This window comes from Tamandua tetradactyla, chromosome 21 (genome assembly GCF_023851605.1).
Source record: "Tamandua tetradactyla isolate mTamTet1 chromosome 21, mTamTet1.pri, whole genome shotgun sequence".
Taxonomy (NCBI): Eukaryota; Metazoa; Chordata; class Mammalia; order Pilosa; family Myrmecophagidae; genus Tamandua; species Tamandua tetradactyla.
In genome coordinates this window covers 36,491,203-36,510,108 of record NC_135347.1, presented here as the reverse complement: position 1 = coordinate 36,510,108, position 18,906 = coordinate 36,491,203, and the positions used below count along the sequence as shown (strand labels likewise).

Below are 18,906 nucleotides of genomic sequence, written 5' to 3'. Positions count from 1 at the left end.
AGTATAAAGCCACTTGCATTAACTTGGGTTATAATACTGGTTAAAACATACTCTGCTCCCTGTGTTCCTAGGTGCTGTATAATTTATCTTTCTTATTATAACAGAAAAAGCTGCTATGGTTTCTTTTCAATTTGGTGATCTGACAATAAATAAACATGGATGAGGCAAATAGAAGTAATTTATTATGCATAATTTTCTTACCACACCCATCCCCCCATTATCTACTTTAATTTTAAAGCTTCCTCTAAAATAAATTCGGGGAGGGATATTATTTAAGCAATATGACAGAACTCATTTTCACAACCCTTACCTTTTGAAGAATTCTACCTAACTCTTTTGGGTCTCCATACTGAGGTAGTCTTCTTGTAAGACCTTAAATACATGCCTGCACTTCCTAACCATTTTAGAGAAGATTGTCCTTTTTCCTTTTCTTTCTTTACTTCTGTAACCCTAAATTCTTAAAATGAATATGTCTCAAACCAAATGATAGCTTTTTGTGCCCCCAAATATAAGATTTTTTCATTTTTAATTATCAATATTTAGACTGCCAAATAAGTATTCTGTTTTGTCACAAATGTGTTTCACTTCATCTTAACTTTATATAAAGGAAAAAATTCTTGAATGTGCTGCCAATCACTTTAGAACATTGAAGAGAGATTCTATAATAGTAATCCAAGTTATAACTGGGTTTAGAATTTATTTGATCATGTCCTCTGCAAAGAGAGTCTCTTTTTATACACTAAAGTAAGAAGATTTTTATCTAAAGCATTTTCTCTTTCTTTTCTTTTTTTCCTTTTCATTGAACTGAGGGAGTGATTACTGTTCCTTTTGTGGGCTAGCTGTTCTTTGTTCAATGACTTTTTGACATTTCTTAGCTCAAATTCAATCTGCCGTCAGCACCCTTTCTTACCATTTCTTTCCCACCATTCCTACTAGGTAGATTCATGATTGTTTTCTTTTCAGAAACAGCAGAATTCAGATGTTATTTGCTAGAATGAGAACTAAATAATTGACTAACAGAATTCCCTGTTTCCATTCTATTCAGACCTCTTTGACTTTGGGGATACAGGACAGGATTTGGCTTTAGAGACTCTCAGTATAGTTTTATATGTTTTTGTGTATGTAATTATTTCTTTTAAGAAAATATGTCGTATCTTATATTTAATCATCAGTGAGAAACAAGCCTCATATTAACAAGGTTCTACTACTTGTTAGACATCAGCTTCAATGCTTTCTTTACGCATAATCTGAATTTGTCTTTATTTTAAAGCAGGGCATTGGTATCCAGTCTAATTCACAGTTTTCCCATGGCAAGTTTTGAACCCAAGAAGTTTGAGCCTGTGCCTAACTTGAACTAAAACTAGACCTGAATGTGGCTATTATAATCCTGCCAATAAAACTAATTACTTTCTTTCTCAAGATCTGTGTTGGATCACCAATATTTAAAAGTCAGGATGAGATTTAAATTATATTTCTGTTTGAAAAATAGATTTAAGCCTTTCTTTGCCCCTCTCAAAGCACACTCACATGTACCCACAGAATTTTTTTAGACTTCAAATTAAGCAAAGATAGGCATTTTTTTCCTAAAAATCGTTCAAATTAATGTCTTCCTAATTTTTTGCTATTAGCTACACCTTGGTTGTTAACCTTTGTCAGAAACAGAAATCAAGTGAATAATTTACGCTTAAGAAAGCAGTAGCTTTTCTATGGCAAATATGTAAAACTAAAGAGCTTATTTTGGAGTTGGTAGAATACCATACTTTTTCCTTACAAGTGCACCATGTCTTCTAATAATGCCTTTTGTCAATAGATTAATGCAGAAGTTTGAAAATCGTTATTGTTTGCCACCTTTTTTTCTTTTTTAACAGTTCTTTGAATAATTCTTCAACTCAGTTACTGTCTTTTCCTTTTCTTAACTCATTAGTAAAGATCTTAAAATTCAGTGGTTATGTAACTTCCAGTCAAAGTTCTTGGTCTCTCTTTCCAATTTATAACAAATAAGATGTTTTGCTTTTTTTTCAATCTGTAAGTACAAAACTCATACTGTGACAGTACTCAAATTTGTATCTATATAATTAATTTTAGTGTATTTGTTGTTAGTTTTTAATTGTTTTATATAATATTAGGGCAGAATATAAGTAAAATCCTTTCATCACTATCAGATCTAGCATTCATTAATCCCACATAGATACCATTCTCCTTTAAATAGTTTTCTTGTATCTCTATTTCTCTCTCTGTATTTTAAGGTAAACTGTCAGAAAATTCTTTTCAGTCTTAACTGAAATTCCTAATGTATTAATTTAAACAGGGGTCAGTAATTTTTTTTTCTGGTAAAGTGCGATGTTGTGAATATTTTTGGTTTTGCAGACCCTGCAGTCTCTGTCTCAGCTACTCAGTTCTGCTGTTGTGAGAAATTAGCCATACATAATACATAAACAAATGAACATGACTGTGTTCCAATAAAACTTTATTTATAAAAACAGACAGCTGACCATAGTTCCAACACTGACTTCAGCTTATTTCTCTTCCTTTCAATAAGGAAAGAAAACATGTCATGAAAATGTATTGTCATATTTTCATCTTTTGAAAATTTTGCTCTTCTTAGGCTAAAACATTATCTTTTTCTGATAAGTACTGTTTTCCTATTCCTTTAATTATTTTTGTTTTTCTATCTCTGTTTCCATATTTCAGACCTCTCTATCACTATTTAAATCCTTGTTCCATAAATGTAAACTTTTATATTTTTACTTATTGCCTTGGTCAGAGTGTTTCTGTTCCCTTCATTCCTTCATTTATTTGAGAACCTTTTATTGGCACTCTACCAGTCATTGAGCTCAATACTTCATATACTATGCAGCTGGGGCACAAAATGGTCTTTAACTTTTTGGAAATTTCAGTCAGAGATGCAGACTGTAATTAAGTACTGTATATTCATCATTTAAAAATAATGAGAAGTGCTTTGAACAAGAAAAACTAGTTACCATAAGAGGTTGGGTAGCAGAACTTGAAGGATATGTAGAGATTAGGTAATTAGAAAGAGTTTTCCAGTCAGAGGGCACATTTCCCAAAACTCTGAGGTAGAAAAGAAGAGTAATCAGAATAGAGCCAAAGAAGGAAAAGGGAAGTTTGTGTAGGAATTTATAAGCCATGTTGAAAAGTTGAGAAGCCCTTTAAGCATTATCTGATTGACATTTTCAAAAAGATCACCCTACTTGGCGTTCCAGTTTGAGTTATTGGTATCTGCCAATCACTCCTTCCTCTTTCAAATACTAAATGTATATTCTGTACAATCTAGTGCTATGAGCTTGTAGAGGGATACAAAAATGACCATGCCTTTAAAAGTCTTATAATCTAGGCTCTAAATTTCTTATATTCTCTTATCTGTTATTTATCATTCTCTTTGTTACTTAGTAATATGTGGATCCATTATAGCTTTTATTTTCTTATTTCTGTAAGCCTAAATAGAGCCTCAAATATTCGTTCGTAGATGAATAACACCATTTGGATGTCCCAATGTGGGATCATTCCTGTTGAACTGTATTGTACACGTAATTTCTGCTTTGCTTTTGCTTCTCCTTAGAGAGCATATGTTAAGAAATCATTAGTTGTAGATAGGCCTTTATGTATATACATCGAGAGAGATACTAAATGTTCAGAAGATCATTTGATTATCATCCTTCAGTTTACTTCTTGTACATTTTTAGGTCTTAGTAGCAGAAGAAAACATTGTAAATAGCTCCTTTTTCATTTCCAACTCTTAGAAATTGTGACTTGTAAATCTGTTAATTCAATTCTCTGTTGAGACTGTTTTTGGGAGAGAGTATCTAAATTCAGCAATCATGTTTGCTTTGGTTTTAGGTGGATGTGCTTAACATCTGGCTTGAATCATTTGCCCAGAGATTTAAAGATTCCCATATGTAGACATGCCTTAAGACAAGAGCCTCAGATCTGTTTAGTCAAGGCAGACTTTTTCAACCTGGGCACTGTTTACAGTTGGATCAGATAGTTCTTTGTTATGGAGGACTCTCCTGTGCATCGTGGGATATTTAGTAGTATTCCTGGCCTTTACTCATCTGTGGCATCCTCTCCCTAGTTAGGCCAACCAAAAATGTCCCTAATGCTGCAAATGTTCTCTGAGGGTAAAACCTCCTGCCACGCCCGGCCACCTCACCTCCCACTCTCCTCCCATTAAAAATCACCAAGCCTGGGACTGTAGGTATACTAGAGTCCCAACATTTTATGAAGACTCCTGAGGGAAATATTTTCTGGTGCTCTGCACTCTCCTAGGCTAGAGAAACTCCACCCATTTAGAGGAAATCAAGTTTTGTACCTTTATATTGCTATTAAGTTTATAATTATGTCCAATTTTAAAGATGTGTTGGGCACACAGGTGGTTCAGTGGTTAGAATGCCCGCCCTCCATGTGGGAGACCCAGGTTCTATTCCTGAACCATGCACCCAATAAAAAGAGAATGAAGATGTATATGATACTTTATATAACTTTGTCATAACCTAATATTTTTAACTGTTCAGTTCTGCTGTTTATATGATGTTCCCTTTGCTAATTTTATTGACTTTTCCTCATTCTTTATTTTTCTAGTGATTTTAGTTGTATCTGTTTTATTTTATATGTTAAAACTTTCTTATCCTAATTGTTTAAATTTAACTCTTTGAGTATCCCATTTCTTGGGCTTATTTTTTCTTTAATTATCATTCTACTCTGTTGTACATTGTCACTTGTACAGAGAATGATAATAGAGAATTCATAATAGTAAATAGATTCCTTTATATGGGAAACACCCCTGTCCTTTATAACTTTTAGTTCATGTGTATATTTATGCATTTCCATGGAGTACTTGAGATTTTTGGAGAGAAAGATTTAAAACTTTTGATGTTTTTTGTTGGTTTTTTTTTTTAACTTTTATTGTATAGTATAACGTATATACAAAGCAAAGAAATAAAAAAGCAGTAGTTTTCAAAGCATTCTTCAACAAGTAGTTACAGGACAGATTCCAGAGTTTGTCATGGTCTACCATACGATCCTCTCAGATTTTTCCTTCTAACTGCTCCAGAATATAGGAGGCTAGAAATTTTTTATTATCACAATTGACTTTTTTCTTTTTTTGTGAAAAATAACATATGCAAAAAAGCAATACATTTCAAAGCATAGCACCACAATTAGTTGTAAACTTATTTCAAAATGAGTTTGACATGGGTTACAATTTTACAATTTTAGGTTTTTACTTCTAGCTGTTCTAAAATAATGAAGACTGAAAGAGATATTAATTATGATATAGCAGTCATATTTGTTGCTTAAATCCTATCTTCTCTGTATAACTCCACCATGACCTTTGATCTTTCTATCCCTCTCTTTAGGGGTGTTTGGGCTATGGCTATTCTAACTTTTCATGTTGGAAGGGTCTGTCGCTTATATGGGATAGAAGAGATGGAACTCTCTGATGTTCTGGAGATGTTGGGCCTTCTAGGTTTCAGGACTTAACTGATCCAGGAACCCATCTGGAGGTTGTAGGTTTCTGGAAAGTTACTCTAGTGCATGGAACTCTTGTGGAATCTTATAAATTGCCCTAGGTGTTCTTTAGGTCCTGGTTGGGGTGTGGCAGGTTATGATAGGTAGCAGTGTCTAACTGAAGCGTATGTAAGAGCAACATTGAGTAGTCACTCAACTGTGTTTGAACTCTCTCTGCCACTAATACTTTATTAGTTACACTTCTTTTCCCCCTTTTGGTCAGGATGGAATTGTTGATCTCCTGGTGCCAGGGCCAGATTCATCCTTGGGAGTCATCTCTCATGTCATCAGGAAGACTTTCACCCCTGTATGTCATGTCCCACATAGTGGGAAGGGCAATAATTTCACTTGTAGAGTTGTGCTTATCTTGATGTTTTTGTTTTTGGGAGTTGATTGTTTTATCATTTAAAATCATAACCCCTCTTCTGTAGTAGAGTGAGTACAAAATTCTATCCCATTCTATCTATTCATATGTCATCCTATTCATATACAGGCATACCTAGGAGATATTGAAGGTTCAGTTCCAGACTGTGGCAAGGAAATAAATAAAACAAGTCACATGAATTTTTTTGGTTTCCCAAGGGCATATAAAAGTTATGTCTACACTGTACTATAGTTTATTATATGTGCAGTTGCATTATATCTCAAAACACAATATACATACCTTAATTTAAAAATGCTTTGTTGCTAAAAAATGTTAAATATCATCTGAGCCTTTAGCAAGTCATAATCTTTTTGCTGGTGGAGGGTCTTGCTATGGTGTTGATGGCTTCTGACTGATTAGGGTGGTGGTTGTTGAAGGTTGGAGTGGCCATTGCAATTTCTTAAGATAAGGTAGCTCAAAGTTTACCACATTGATTAACTTTTCATCTCACAAAAGATTTCTCTGTAGTATGCAATGCTATTTGATTACATTTTACCCACAGTAGAACTTCTTTCAAAATTGAAGTCAATCCTTTCAGACCTTGCTACTCTTTTATCAACTAAGTTTATATAATATTCTAAATCCTTTGTTGTCCTCTCAACAGTGTTCACAGGAGTAAATTGCATCTCTAGAGACCACTTTCTTTGCTCATCCATAAGAAGAAGCACCTCATCTATTGAAGTTTTATCATGAGATTGCATCAATTCAATCATATCTTCAGGCTCCACTTCTAATTCTACTTTTCTTGTTATTTCCATCACATCTGCAATGACTTCCTCTGCCATATTTGAACTCCTCAAAGTCATCCACAAGGTTTGGAATCAACTTCTTCCAAACTCTTGTGAATGTTGTTATTTTGACCTCCGTGAATCACGGTTGTTCTTCAGGGCATCTAGAATGGTGAATCTTTTCAAAAAGTTTTCAGTTTACTTTGGCCTGGTTCATCAGAGTGATCACTATCTATGGCAGCCATAGATTTATTAAATGTATCTCTTAAATTGTAAGACTTGGGAGTTGAAATGACTCCTTGATCCAAGGCCTGCAGAATGGATGTTGTATTAGCATGCATGAAAATAACATTAATCTTGTTGTATATCTCCTTCACAGCTTTTGAATGGCCCAGGTGCATTGTCAATGAGCAGTAATCTTTTGAAAGGAATCCTTTTTTCTGAGCAGTAAGCCTCAACAGTGGTTTTAAAATATTCAATAAACCACGTTGCAAACAAATTTGCTGTCATCCAGGCTTTGTTATTCCATTTCTAGAGCATAGGCTGAGTAGATTTAGCATAACTCATGGGGGCCTAAGGATTTTTTGAATGGTAAATGAGCATTGGCTTCAACTTTAAGTCACCAGCTGCATTAGCCCTAACAAGAGAATCAACCTGTCCTTTGAAGTTTTGAAGCCAGGCATTGACTTCTCCTTTCTAGCTATGAAAGTCCTAAATGGTAGCATCTTCTTCCAATACAGGGCTGTTTCATCTTCATCAAAAATCTGTCACTTAGTGTAGCCACTTGCATCAGTTATCCTAGTGAGATCTAGATAACTTGCTGCAGCTTCTAATCTGTTGCTTAGTGTAGCCACTTGCATCAGTTATGCTAGTGAGATCTAGATAACTTGCTACAGCCACTTGCATCAATTATCCTAGTGAGATCTAGATAACTTGCTGCAGCTTCTTGTGGATGATAACATTAGCACTTGCTGCTTTGCCTTGCACTTTGATATTATAGTGACAGCTTCTTTCCTTAAACCTCATGAACCAGCCTCTCCTAGCTTCTTCTACAGCTTCCTTACCTCTCTCAGCCTTCATAGAATCAAAGAGATTTAAGGCCTTTCTTTGGATTAGGCTTTGGCTTAAAGGAATGTTGTGACTGGTTGGATCTTGCATAAAGACCGCTGAAACTTTCTCCATACCAGCAATAGGGCTGTTTTTCCTTCTTGTCATTTGTGTGTTTATTAGAGTAGCACTTTTAATTTCCTTCAAGAACTTTTCTTTTGCAATCACAACTTGGCAACTGGTGCAAGGTGCCTAGCTTTCAGCCTTTCTTGACTTTCAACATGCCTTCCTCACTAAGTTTAATCTTTTTTAACTTTTGATTTAAAATGAGACACGCGTGACTCTTCCTTTCAGTTAAACACTTAAATGGCCATTGTAAGATTTTTAATGGACTAATTTCAATATTGTTCTGTCTCAGGTAATAGAGGGGCTTGAGAAGAGGGAGAGAGACGGGGTTATGGCAGGTCAGTGGTACAGTTAGAACACACAACATTTATTGATAAAGTTCATTATCTTATGTGGGTACAGTTCATGTTACTCCCAAAAAGTTACAATAGTAACTTCAAAGATCACAGATCACCAAAATAGATATGGTAATAATGAAAAAGTTTGAAATCTTAGAAGACTTAACCAGATTGTGACACAGAGACGTGGAGTAAGGACATGCTATTGGAAAAATGGCACCAATAGACGTGTTTAATTCAGCATTGCCACAAACCTTCAATTTGTAGAAAATGTAATATCTGCAAAGTGCAGTAAAATGAGGCATGCCTTTATATATGTATGTGTTTGTAATTTCAAGAGTTTTAATTAAAACGAAAATCAGTTATTTTTCCAATGTGAGAACATTTATCATAAACAACTTTCTCCTGAAGTAATATGAATATTATCTGTTTTTTATTTTTAAAATTATGTGAATAAAACTTATTGGGGCAGGAGTCACCATTTGAATGAATAAAATCCAATAAGGAAATAGTTCTTATAAAGAAATTTTATAAGGTATAGCAATAGCCATGTATATTTCTCTTGTTTTCTACAGATTTTTCTTCACAGGAATTAGAAATTTTCATTTGTTCATTTTCCTCCTCTTGGCTTCAAATGTTTGTTGCAGAGGCAGTCTTTAAAAAGTTGTGTTTACAGAGCTCCATCAGTATTCCTTCTGAGCCACTCTCTCTTCAGAAAATGGTTAAGTACCACTCTGTTCTAGTACTTGTAATTTCTAAAAAGTGAGTTCATAAATCCAATTTCAAAATATTCTTAATTATTTTTAGTAAGTGGACAGGACATATTCATGAATCTTTCAACTCTATATAAAAGCTGGTAGTTTTCTATGTCAAAAATGACTAATTAGTGAACAGAAAAAGATTAATTTCTTATTTGAGAGCAATTAATGATTGATAATAGAAAAATAATGCAAGAATCTTTGTTTCCTAATCACTTGCTATAGTGCATAAGATGATTATTTTGGAAAGACCTACATCCAAAAATATCCTACATAGTATTTAATGATACTTTAAACAAAATTTGCAAATAATTCCAAAGTTATTCCCTTTTATACCATATGCACATACATATAAGCTGTACTTGGTCCAAAGTTCTCCTTACCATCATCATTGCCGGACTGTCTTTATATATTATTATCTAATATCTCTAGCAGTTTCTTCAACAAAGAACAAATGTGCTTATTTGTTAGTCAAGTTGAAAAAATTCCATTTGGCAGCAATCCTTGTCTTTAAGGATTCTTGCACTCTCTATTCTATTTGTTTATTCTGGACTTGTTTTCTCATAGAGAAAGGCATTATCAAAATGGAATGGCAAAATACCAGTAGTATATAAATCAGATGTTTCTCTATTAAAAATAAATTCAAAGAAATCATAACAGGTTGGATCGTGAGACTAAAGAACTTTCCTAAATAATCATCAAAATTAAATTAAAAACATAGTTATTTTCAGGAAGGTATTTTTCCTTTTGTTCATGTGGTAAAGATTTAATGACATGAACCCAGCAGCATAGCATGTTCAAACATAGAGTGGCAGCCATTGTGATAAAATTGAGAAAATATGTTCAATGGCAAAATGAATCAAGTAATTTCTTTTTATGGATTTCAAGGTCTGTGTAGTTGAGAAGGCAATATAATATTATTTTGCAATAGGTTTATTCCTATTTGCCAGCTTTGGGGAAGACGGGTATTCATGGAACTGGAAAGATGCAGATACCAAAGAAAATAGGACAGTGGCCTTGCCTTGAATCTCCGAGGACTTTACTACTGCTGAATGGTGGTAAACAGAAACAAGTTGAAGGGCTGCCACAGTTACCGTAAGTAATGCTTATATGCCAACTATGCTTTGTTTTTTAGTGCAGCTTTTTCTGACACATTTCTTGAACTTTATTATTTCTATGGTACTGTGTGAATTACACTAATTAGCAGAAAACTCAGTTTTAGACCCATAAATATACAAACACCATTTTCTCTTTCTGAAATTCAAGATACATGCTTTCTTCATAAAATGTTTCCTAAAAGAAATAAAACATCATATTATTGTTTTACCCAACTTTTGTCCTAAGATTTGAATTCCTACTTTTATATAATAAAGATGGGATTTCAGAATGCATGGTCATGAGAGATACTCTAAATTGTTATAATAGCTTTCCTAAAATGATAATATGCTGTACAAGACTCAGAAAACCAGACATGAGACAGGTAAAAGGGAACAATATCACAATATGAAAATAAGAATGATGTGCAAAGGCCAGAATTCTGATCTTAGCTTTTTGCTTTATTCTCTCTGAAAAATATGGTTTACTTCATCTTTCTCTTTACCTAACATTCCATATTCATAAATTTCCCTAGTGGACATTTTAGGTTGTGAGGCAGAGAGAATGAAAAATAGTATGATAAAATCTGTTTTAATAAAAAAGTTGTAATAAGCTTATTTATACTAGAAGAAAGCAGGATGTACTTGAATGAGTAAGGGGGGTTAAATGAAAAGAAGTTTCGATTAAAAAAAAGAAGAAATACATGTATGCTGGCATGCCTTTCTGAAAAGCAGCCTTTCATTATTTCTTACTTTCCTTTCAGAGAGCTGAACCTTACTAAATGCTCCTCATCATTAAAAAGATTGAAAAAAAAGTCAGAAGGAGAATTGTCATGTTCGAAGGAGAATCGCCCCTCTTTAGTTACAAGGATGAATTTTCACAAGACTAATCTGAAAGGTATTCCAATTATCTAGATTAATTTATGCTAAGAACTTTTCCTGATTGTAGTCAGTACTTGCAAGTCTAACACAGTGGCTCTAATGAATACTTGAACTTAAATATTGGCCTAAGTCCAGGAAATACCTTCCTGGATAGCATATTATTTTCTTCAGCTGTCATCAATACAAAGAAAGTGATCATTTAATACACAGTATAATAGAATATTCCTTCCCTTCTTTTCTTTCCAACCTCTCTAGATATTAACACCGTATGTTGTGTGTTGTGAGCTCATTCCAGGTTTGCCCGCCTTACTTTTCTAATCCACTTCAACCTGAGGGTTAGGATCAGCATCTGCCCATTTGAAAGTATAATTTAGTCTTCATCTCTTTCAGTCCTAGACATTTTGTGAACAAAGAATGAGGAGTAGGCTACATAGCTGTGTTAAGCATATGGACTCTTTTCTTCCAGGCATTGAGCCCAGACTGTGAAATGTGTTTGGCTTTTGGTTCTAACTATACTGGAACCTAAGGACCTAAAGGATGGAATAACAAGAATAGCCTTGTAATAATCACTCCAGCACCTTTTTTACTTAGGCAGCTCTTAAAGCACAATTATAAAAATTACCTTCCAAGATTGTATGCCTGGCCGAAGTAAATTTCTGAAGCTCTTATTTATGAAGTATGCTGTGTTTTTAATACAAATATTTTTATCATTATGACATTCATGGAAGTAGTGACAGAGAAGCTCTTATAATCTTTCAATATAAGTTCTTAATTGTATATAACAAATTCAGAATAACTGCCTATTTAGCTCAAACTATGAAAAACATACTAGATGAGGACCCAGATATTAATCTCACAAAATAATGTCCTTTTTCTTTGTTTTATTGTTTTAGAAAGTAAAATGAATATGAATGACTTTAGGCTGAACAGCAGAGGGAATTAGGAGGGAGGAACATAATGGAGAAATGGTAGAGAAAGACTTCAAAAGATTTTCTATGCTTGTAATAAATGTTTTGGTAGAAGTTGCAGAAATAATCTTTAAAATTAAGCAGCATAAAAATATGCTACTTAGAATTTTATAGCAAGAAAGTATTTGATTCAATGTTTCATTTGTTTCCCAAGCAATTGGTTATTATAAGTTTTTAAAATTCCCCTTAGATCATATGATCATTTACATCTTATAAATCCTGGTTATAACAGAGAAATGGATAAAGACTGAATTTTAGCTAGTATACACTAATTGCATTCGTCCCAGGAAAAAACCAGACATTAAAACCTTGCCATTCTATTTGTCACCCTTGTTCAGCTTTAAATGGTACTAGGGATTTTTCCATGTGTATGTGTGTGTGTGTGTGTGTGTTTATATTAAGATTCCTTCATTTCTCCTCTCTGTGCTGCTGTAGCCAAGCCAGACAGCCTATTGAGAAGCAGCAAACCATCTGTTAATGGATTTGAAGTTCTGAATTATACTTGAGTGTGTAGAGGCACTCGTGCTTAGCCAGAAACATTCATTTGAATTAAGCTATAAATGCTGTGTAAAAAAGAGCTATACATTTAACATAGGTTCATGAATAAATTTAAGAGAGGACAATTACACTCTAAACTTTTATTGTTGCAAAACCCAGTATTTTTGGTGTTCTTTGATCATTTGGGGGTTTTATAGTGGGTTTGATGCATTAAACCTTGAACTAGGGGGAAACAATGCCTGTGTTAAATCTTTTGCAGTAGAATTGCATTGCTGAATTGCTGGTAGAGCAGAAGCTGTATGGATTGATGGAATTCCCTCCCCCATCTTTTTTTAATGCAAGAAATGTTTAAACTAGTCAAAAGGAAAACTCAATAAATAATCTTCTGGCATGGGGCCAGATCTTCTAGTTTGTGCCCTTTGATTATTTTCTTTAGTTGATATCTTGTCTTCTCTGGACTAATATATTAATTTTTTATGGCAGGAGAAACAGCCCTGCATAGAGCTTGCATAGCTAACCAAGTGGAGAAATTGATTCTTCTTCTGTCTTTGCCAGGAATAGACATCAATGTTAAAGGTACGTTTTAAATCTTTGTGTTCTAATCCAGTGTCTTAATATTTGTGAATAGTTCTGTGTCAATATTAGGAAAACTCATTTAAGTAAACTTACCTAAAAATATCTTTAAAATATTACCATTAGCAAAATCACCAAATTCTTGATATATCGATTTATAACCAGTAAGGCAGAAAACTTTTTGGTGTCTGTATCTTGGTCAGATCCCAACATTTATGTTTTAAAATTGTTTCCATTTGGTTTAATATCATTTTTTTTTTAAGTAGAAATAGATTACAGCCTAAGATTTTTAGCAAAACATTGTTTTTTATATGTGAAGCAGCTGGAAAGTCACACTGAAGAGAGAATTAGAATATCAATACTTTACTACCAAAAGTCCTACTTTTGCTGTTTTAAAACTTGCCTTGATTTCTAATTTAGACAATGCTGGCTGGACGCCTTTGCATGAAGCCTGTAACTATGGCAACACAGTGTGTGTCCAGGAAATTTTGCAGCGTTGTCCAGAGGTAGATCTGCTCACTCAAGTGGATGGGGTGACTCCTTTGCATGATGCACTGTCAAACGGACATGTAGAAATTGGCAAGCTGCTACTCCAGCATGGGGGTGAGTGTATTTATGTTAAACTGGTTTTGATAAATTACCAGTTTTTTGATGAATCCCTCAGTAATAGATAGCACTTTCTTTATATTTAAAATCTGCAAGAAAAAGATGCCTTTATTTGATATTATTGTAAAAGTAAAGATAGAAAATCTCCTAAATATAATTAGCTTTTATTAGCAGGGATAAAAGCTTTTACATAATATGTATTTATTTATTGTATTATTAAGCCTATTAATTCAATATATGACTGTATTTTTGAATCGAGGTATTGGTTTTAAATATTAATTTTATTTAAAGTCTGTAAGGTCTTTGTGAAGCTTTGTCATTGCTGAAAGCTTATTAATAAATGGATATAAATGTTCAGTTGTGATTACTTGGATGTTTCATTCTTGTTTCATTTGTTGTATTATAACAGCTAACTCTATTAATCTTACTTTTTATGAGTCATTTCTTTATAGGCTATAAAAATGATATCCTAGAATATCTTTTCTTCATTCACATTTTGTAGGCAATTAAGTTAAAATAGAAAGGCTTTCAAATGGTGATGACTGTTGTGCAGGGGTTTTGTGAAAATGGTAACTCTAGCTTAATATTTATCTATTGCTCTTTCTGCTGATCTCTGCTTTCAATAAGCCACTTAGTTTTTAGTGGCATTCTTATGTCTGAACTAAATAATATAAATTGTATATCAAATGTTCAAAACTGATTTGTATAAAATTGATTTTGATAATGAATGCACAACTAAATGATGATACTGTGAGTCATTGATTGTATACTTTGGATGGATTATATGGTGTGTGAATATATCTCAATAAAATTGCTTTTAAAACACTGATTTATATTCAAGAAAAGCAAAAGAAAACTGATTACTAGCATAATGCAGAAACAAAGATTTGTATAAAATCCCTGTTGCTTTTGTTTATACTAATTTCACCGTGAAATTAATGTATTTTCCCCATAATTAAAGCTATTTGATTCTTTGTGAAAACAAAAACCGTATTTTATTTAGATGTCTTTTCATTTTATATGTGTATATATATATAAATACATTTATATATAAGAAAGCCTGGATAGCATAGTAGCTTAAGATGTTTGGTTATTTATAGTCTTCTCCTGCCCCCTAAAGGCCCTAGTGTGTCTATTTTACTGACACCATTTCATAATCAATATATTTTTTAGTTCTCCTACTTTTTTATTGTTATATGTTTACTAAACGTAATGTTCTGCCTCCTAAGTGCTTTATTTTTTCTACCCAGTGATATATGTGACAAGCCAAACCAATATTTGACCTTGCTTCAAATGGTCTGTGATGTAAGGGCCTTTGTTGTATTAAATCCAACTTTTCAATAGAAAATGGCATTATATCAACCAATGTGAATTTTTCTAGGGCCCTTAGTGAAGAATAGTAAATGGATGAGTTTCTTGTCCTAAGAATGGAAATCTATTTGTACTTGCATTTATCAAGGTCTTTTGACAATTGTGTAGACTTATCTTTGCCTTAGTCATATTCTAGGTTTGGACCTGTCACATGGTTTGACACCATCATTTTACTAACTGTATTATCTGTTCATTATGAGTCAATCCGTCCTTCGAGCAAGAATTTTAAGAATTTATTTTTATCTCTAAAACCTTTGTTTACTTTTGTTATTCTTTGTCCATAATTTTTTTATTTATTTACTTGTTTTAACAGGAGTATCTTGGAGCATTTTTTGAGATGGTCAGCACAAAAATCTGATTTTGATTTAAATTTCTCTCTTTTTCATAAATTACACATTAATCACATATCATCAATGGTTGATCTTTTATATTAAATACATTTTATGGCTTGTCCAGTACATATGCCTAATCAGATTCATCTTTAAGAGTTTTATCAGCTATGATCTGTTCTGTCTCTGACAATATGATCTTTGTTAAATGATAGGACCTTTTGATTATGTCTGCTAGTATTGAAACCTATATATCCCTTATAACATTTTTATGGCAAAGTGAATAGCTAATTATAAGACTTGGCAGACAAAGGTACAAAGTATTCTTATACTTTTCTATGTGACCAAATTCTGCGTCATTATTTTTTAGCCCCTCCAACGCCATCCTTTAATAGCCAGGGGATAAAATCTTATCTTCAATACTTTTAAGTGGGTGGTTAGGTGAGTTTAGCTAAGATAGATGGATAAGATCTGAATTTGATCCAGAACAATTAACATTTAACTTTTTATGAGTCAGTTTACCAGTGCTAAAAATTGAACATCAGCAAGGATAAAACGAACTCTGTATCTGTTCAAGATTTTGCAGTCTTTGTACTACCAGAATGAGCTATCAGCAGTGGAAAAGGGCACTACTTTCTCCTCTTGTTAATGTCATGAGATCCCCTTCAAACTCTGATATAGAGATTAAAGTGAATATATTTTTGTTAATTTCTTCTGGGAACACATATTATTTTAAGATGACAGTTTACAAAGTTTTATAAAAGCTTTTTAAAATTCATACACACATTACTCGTTAAAGACACACTTTTAGACAAGTGACTAGAGTTTTTTGTATTTTTTTAAATGCACCTTGATTAGGCAGTGTATATAGATAGCAAATTGTTTCAACATTAATTAGTACAAAATATGGTGTAAAAAGAGCTCTGGATAAAAAGATTTGGGGAAGAGAAAGAGAAAACAGCTTTTAAAATGCCAAGATAGAAATGCTTTACTCTTAACATTTTACATTTTCTTTTTCACAGGACCAGTGCTATTACAGCAGAGGAACTCTATGGGTGAATTACCCTTGGATTACGTGGTGTCACCTCAAATCAAGGAAGAACTATTTGCTATTACAGAAATAGAAGATACAATGGAGAATTTTCATGCCCAAGCTGAGAAACATTTTCACCACCAGCAACTTGAATTTGGCTCATTTTTGCTTAGTAGGATGTTGCTAAATTTTTGTTCAATTTTTAATTTGTCTTCTGAGTTCCTCTTGGCTTTCAAAGGATTAACTCATCTAAGTGAACTGCTTATGGCTTGTAAAAGTTATAAAGAAACCACCAGTGCTCATACAGACTGGTTATTGGATCTTTATTCTAGAAATTTAAAGACATTACAGAAGCTCCCAAATATTCTTAAAGAACTGCCTGAGAACTTGAAAGTGGGTCCTGGAGTGCACACTGAGGCATTATTGGTAACACTGGAAATGATGTGTCAGTCAGTCACAGAATTTTCAGGAGGATGCCCACAATTATGAGTCAATTTTCTAAACCTGTTCAGCTTGCCTTGTCATTTATTATGGACCTCATAGCTTATTAAAAAATATAAATTTATTTATGGACAGATTTTGAAACCTTGCTTACTTTTTTAAAAACATTTTAAGAACTTCTACAGAACTATACTATGGGGCTTCTGAAGTTTCCAGCGTGTAGAACTTGATTCAAAGTAAAAATGGTTTAGTTTGTCATTGACTGCTTTCGTTAATTTTTAGTTTTCTGTTCTGAAGTAATATTATCTATACTGTACGTGTAAAAAATTTTAATTTAAATTATTTTTTTCAAATCAGAATGTAATGTCTTCTACTTTAGATATTATAGATCTTAGAATCATGGCAAGGATATTCATGCAAATGTGAACCAGCAAATGTGTAAGTTCCCTGTTTCTTCTCTGTAGGTTGTTAGCCGATTCATTTTAGTCTTGTGTGTTTCTAAAATAAACATTTCTAAAAATCTATAATAATATTCTTGGTTTTTAAATGCAGCGAATGTGCTAGAATCTGACAATTTAATCCCTTGATCTGTGTATTGTAGCATTTCACGTACAAAGTGTATTACTACTCCATGTAACCAAGATTCTAAAAGTGAAAACATTCTGCTACTTAGGTTTTATTAGATAATAAGAATATAAGAGACAACTTGAGTATTAGCTGAAATCCTAATATGCAGTATGAATTTACAGAGTAGTAACATTTCCCTTTGCAGTTTGTTCTTTTTTTTTTGTATTGCGTTTTGTTCTTAATAGCAATTTACAATAAAACTAAAAGAAAGGGTGTGTGTGGATAATGACCGCTTTTGAAATTGGAGTTGCTTCACTAGTGTAAATAAGGTACATTGTGATACAGCTGGAAAAGAAACATTAAAACTTCCATTTAACTTTTATGTAACTAAAGTGATGATCTGCCAGCAATTAATCTGCTAAAGAACCATACTGGAGTTTTATCTTAGAAACAGATCTTTTAACAAGATACAAATGATCACTGTTTTATTACTGGGTTCATAATCTAAATTGAAAGCTGCTACATTGATAGATCAGCTCTAAATTTAAAAATGAAGGTTTTCTATATTTTTAGATAGGTACTTTTTTTTATACATACTGTAAGAAGTATTGGTTATTGCTATTTATCCTTTGAATTTGTTATACAAATCCCTTTTTAATATTTACTTAATCTGCCAAACTATCAAAGAAAACATGATGTAGTTAAGACTAAGGGACATTGAAACACTCCACAGGGAGTAAAATGCTTCCCCAGATCCTGAATAACATTTATATTCCAAGGAGTAACCACTTTACATGACTTGTAAAGGCACCTGAGATAATGTTTGCTTGGTAAACTAATATAAACTTAAAAAACATAGGCATTGACTTTAGATAGACACAATTTCAAATCCTTGTGCTGTTTGTTATTAACTAAACTGTAAGGCAGGGTCTGCTCTGAGATTTGAATTTCTTACCAGTCAAATAGAAATAACAATAGATATATTTGTCATGATAGAATTTAGTCTATCACCATATATATATATGTGGTGTGTGATGTATCACCATATATCACCAAAATAATAAATGTTATTTTCTTTCTATTTCTTCCCTCCTCTTTTTGGTTATAATGAGTTTTGTGTATTTATCTTGCCATTTGCTGAAACTGGTAATAATTGTTTAAGTTGCTAGTAATTCCAATTAAATGAAGTAATCCACATCATGAGCTAGATGTTTATAAGAAATCATTGCTTTTTAATTGTAATTAGTATTAATATTTCATAACTGACAGTTCTATCAGCTTCTACAAGTCATGATAATACAAAGTATGAAACACAGATGCCATTAATGTCTCTGTCTTTAAGAAGTTATCATTGTACAATTTTAGTACTTTTTCAAAAGTATAATTTGGCAAACATACGTTTGAGGCCTGGTTAATAATACAGTAAATGAATATAGATTTAAAACTGTACAAAAAAATTCTAATATTGCTTGTTATATGTACTTTAGAAAATATGATAACGCCTCATATCTGTCTTAGAAGTAAAGGAGGTAGAAATTCTAAAATACAATAAAATCCATAATCTTCCTGAGACCTGGCATTTTAGTTATAGACTTCT

The 18,906-nt window shown here is 32.8% G+C and overlaps 1 protein-coding gene across 2 annotated transcripts in view; it reads left to right on the top strand.

Moving 5' to 3' along the window:
* SLF1 (SMC5/6 complex localization factor 1) overlaps positions 1-17,521 on the top strand; it is a 92,694-nt gene extending 75,173 nt beyond the window's left edge. Inside the window, exons 16-21 of one of the 2 annotated variants that reach the window (XM_077139145.1) lie at positions 8,765-8,910; positions 9,879-10,042; positions 10,806-10,939; positions 12,873-12,965; positions 13,383-13,565; positions 16,291-17,521. In XM_077139145.1, coding sequence (XP_076995260.1) covers positions 8,765-8,910; positions 9,879-10,042; positions 10,806-10,939; positions 12,873-12,965; positions 13,383-13,565; positions 16,291-16,790 — 1,220 coding nt within the window. In that variant the 3' untranslated portion in view covers positions 16,791-17,521. The remainder of the gene's footprint in view (positions 1-8,764; positions 8,911-9,878; positions 10,043-10,805; positions 10,940-12,872; positions 12,966-13,382; positions 13,566-16,290) is intronic. The other variant, XM_077139144.1, reaches the window with a different exon arrangement.
* The last annotated feature ends 1,385 nt before the right edge of the window (positions 17,522-18,906 follow it).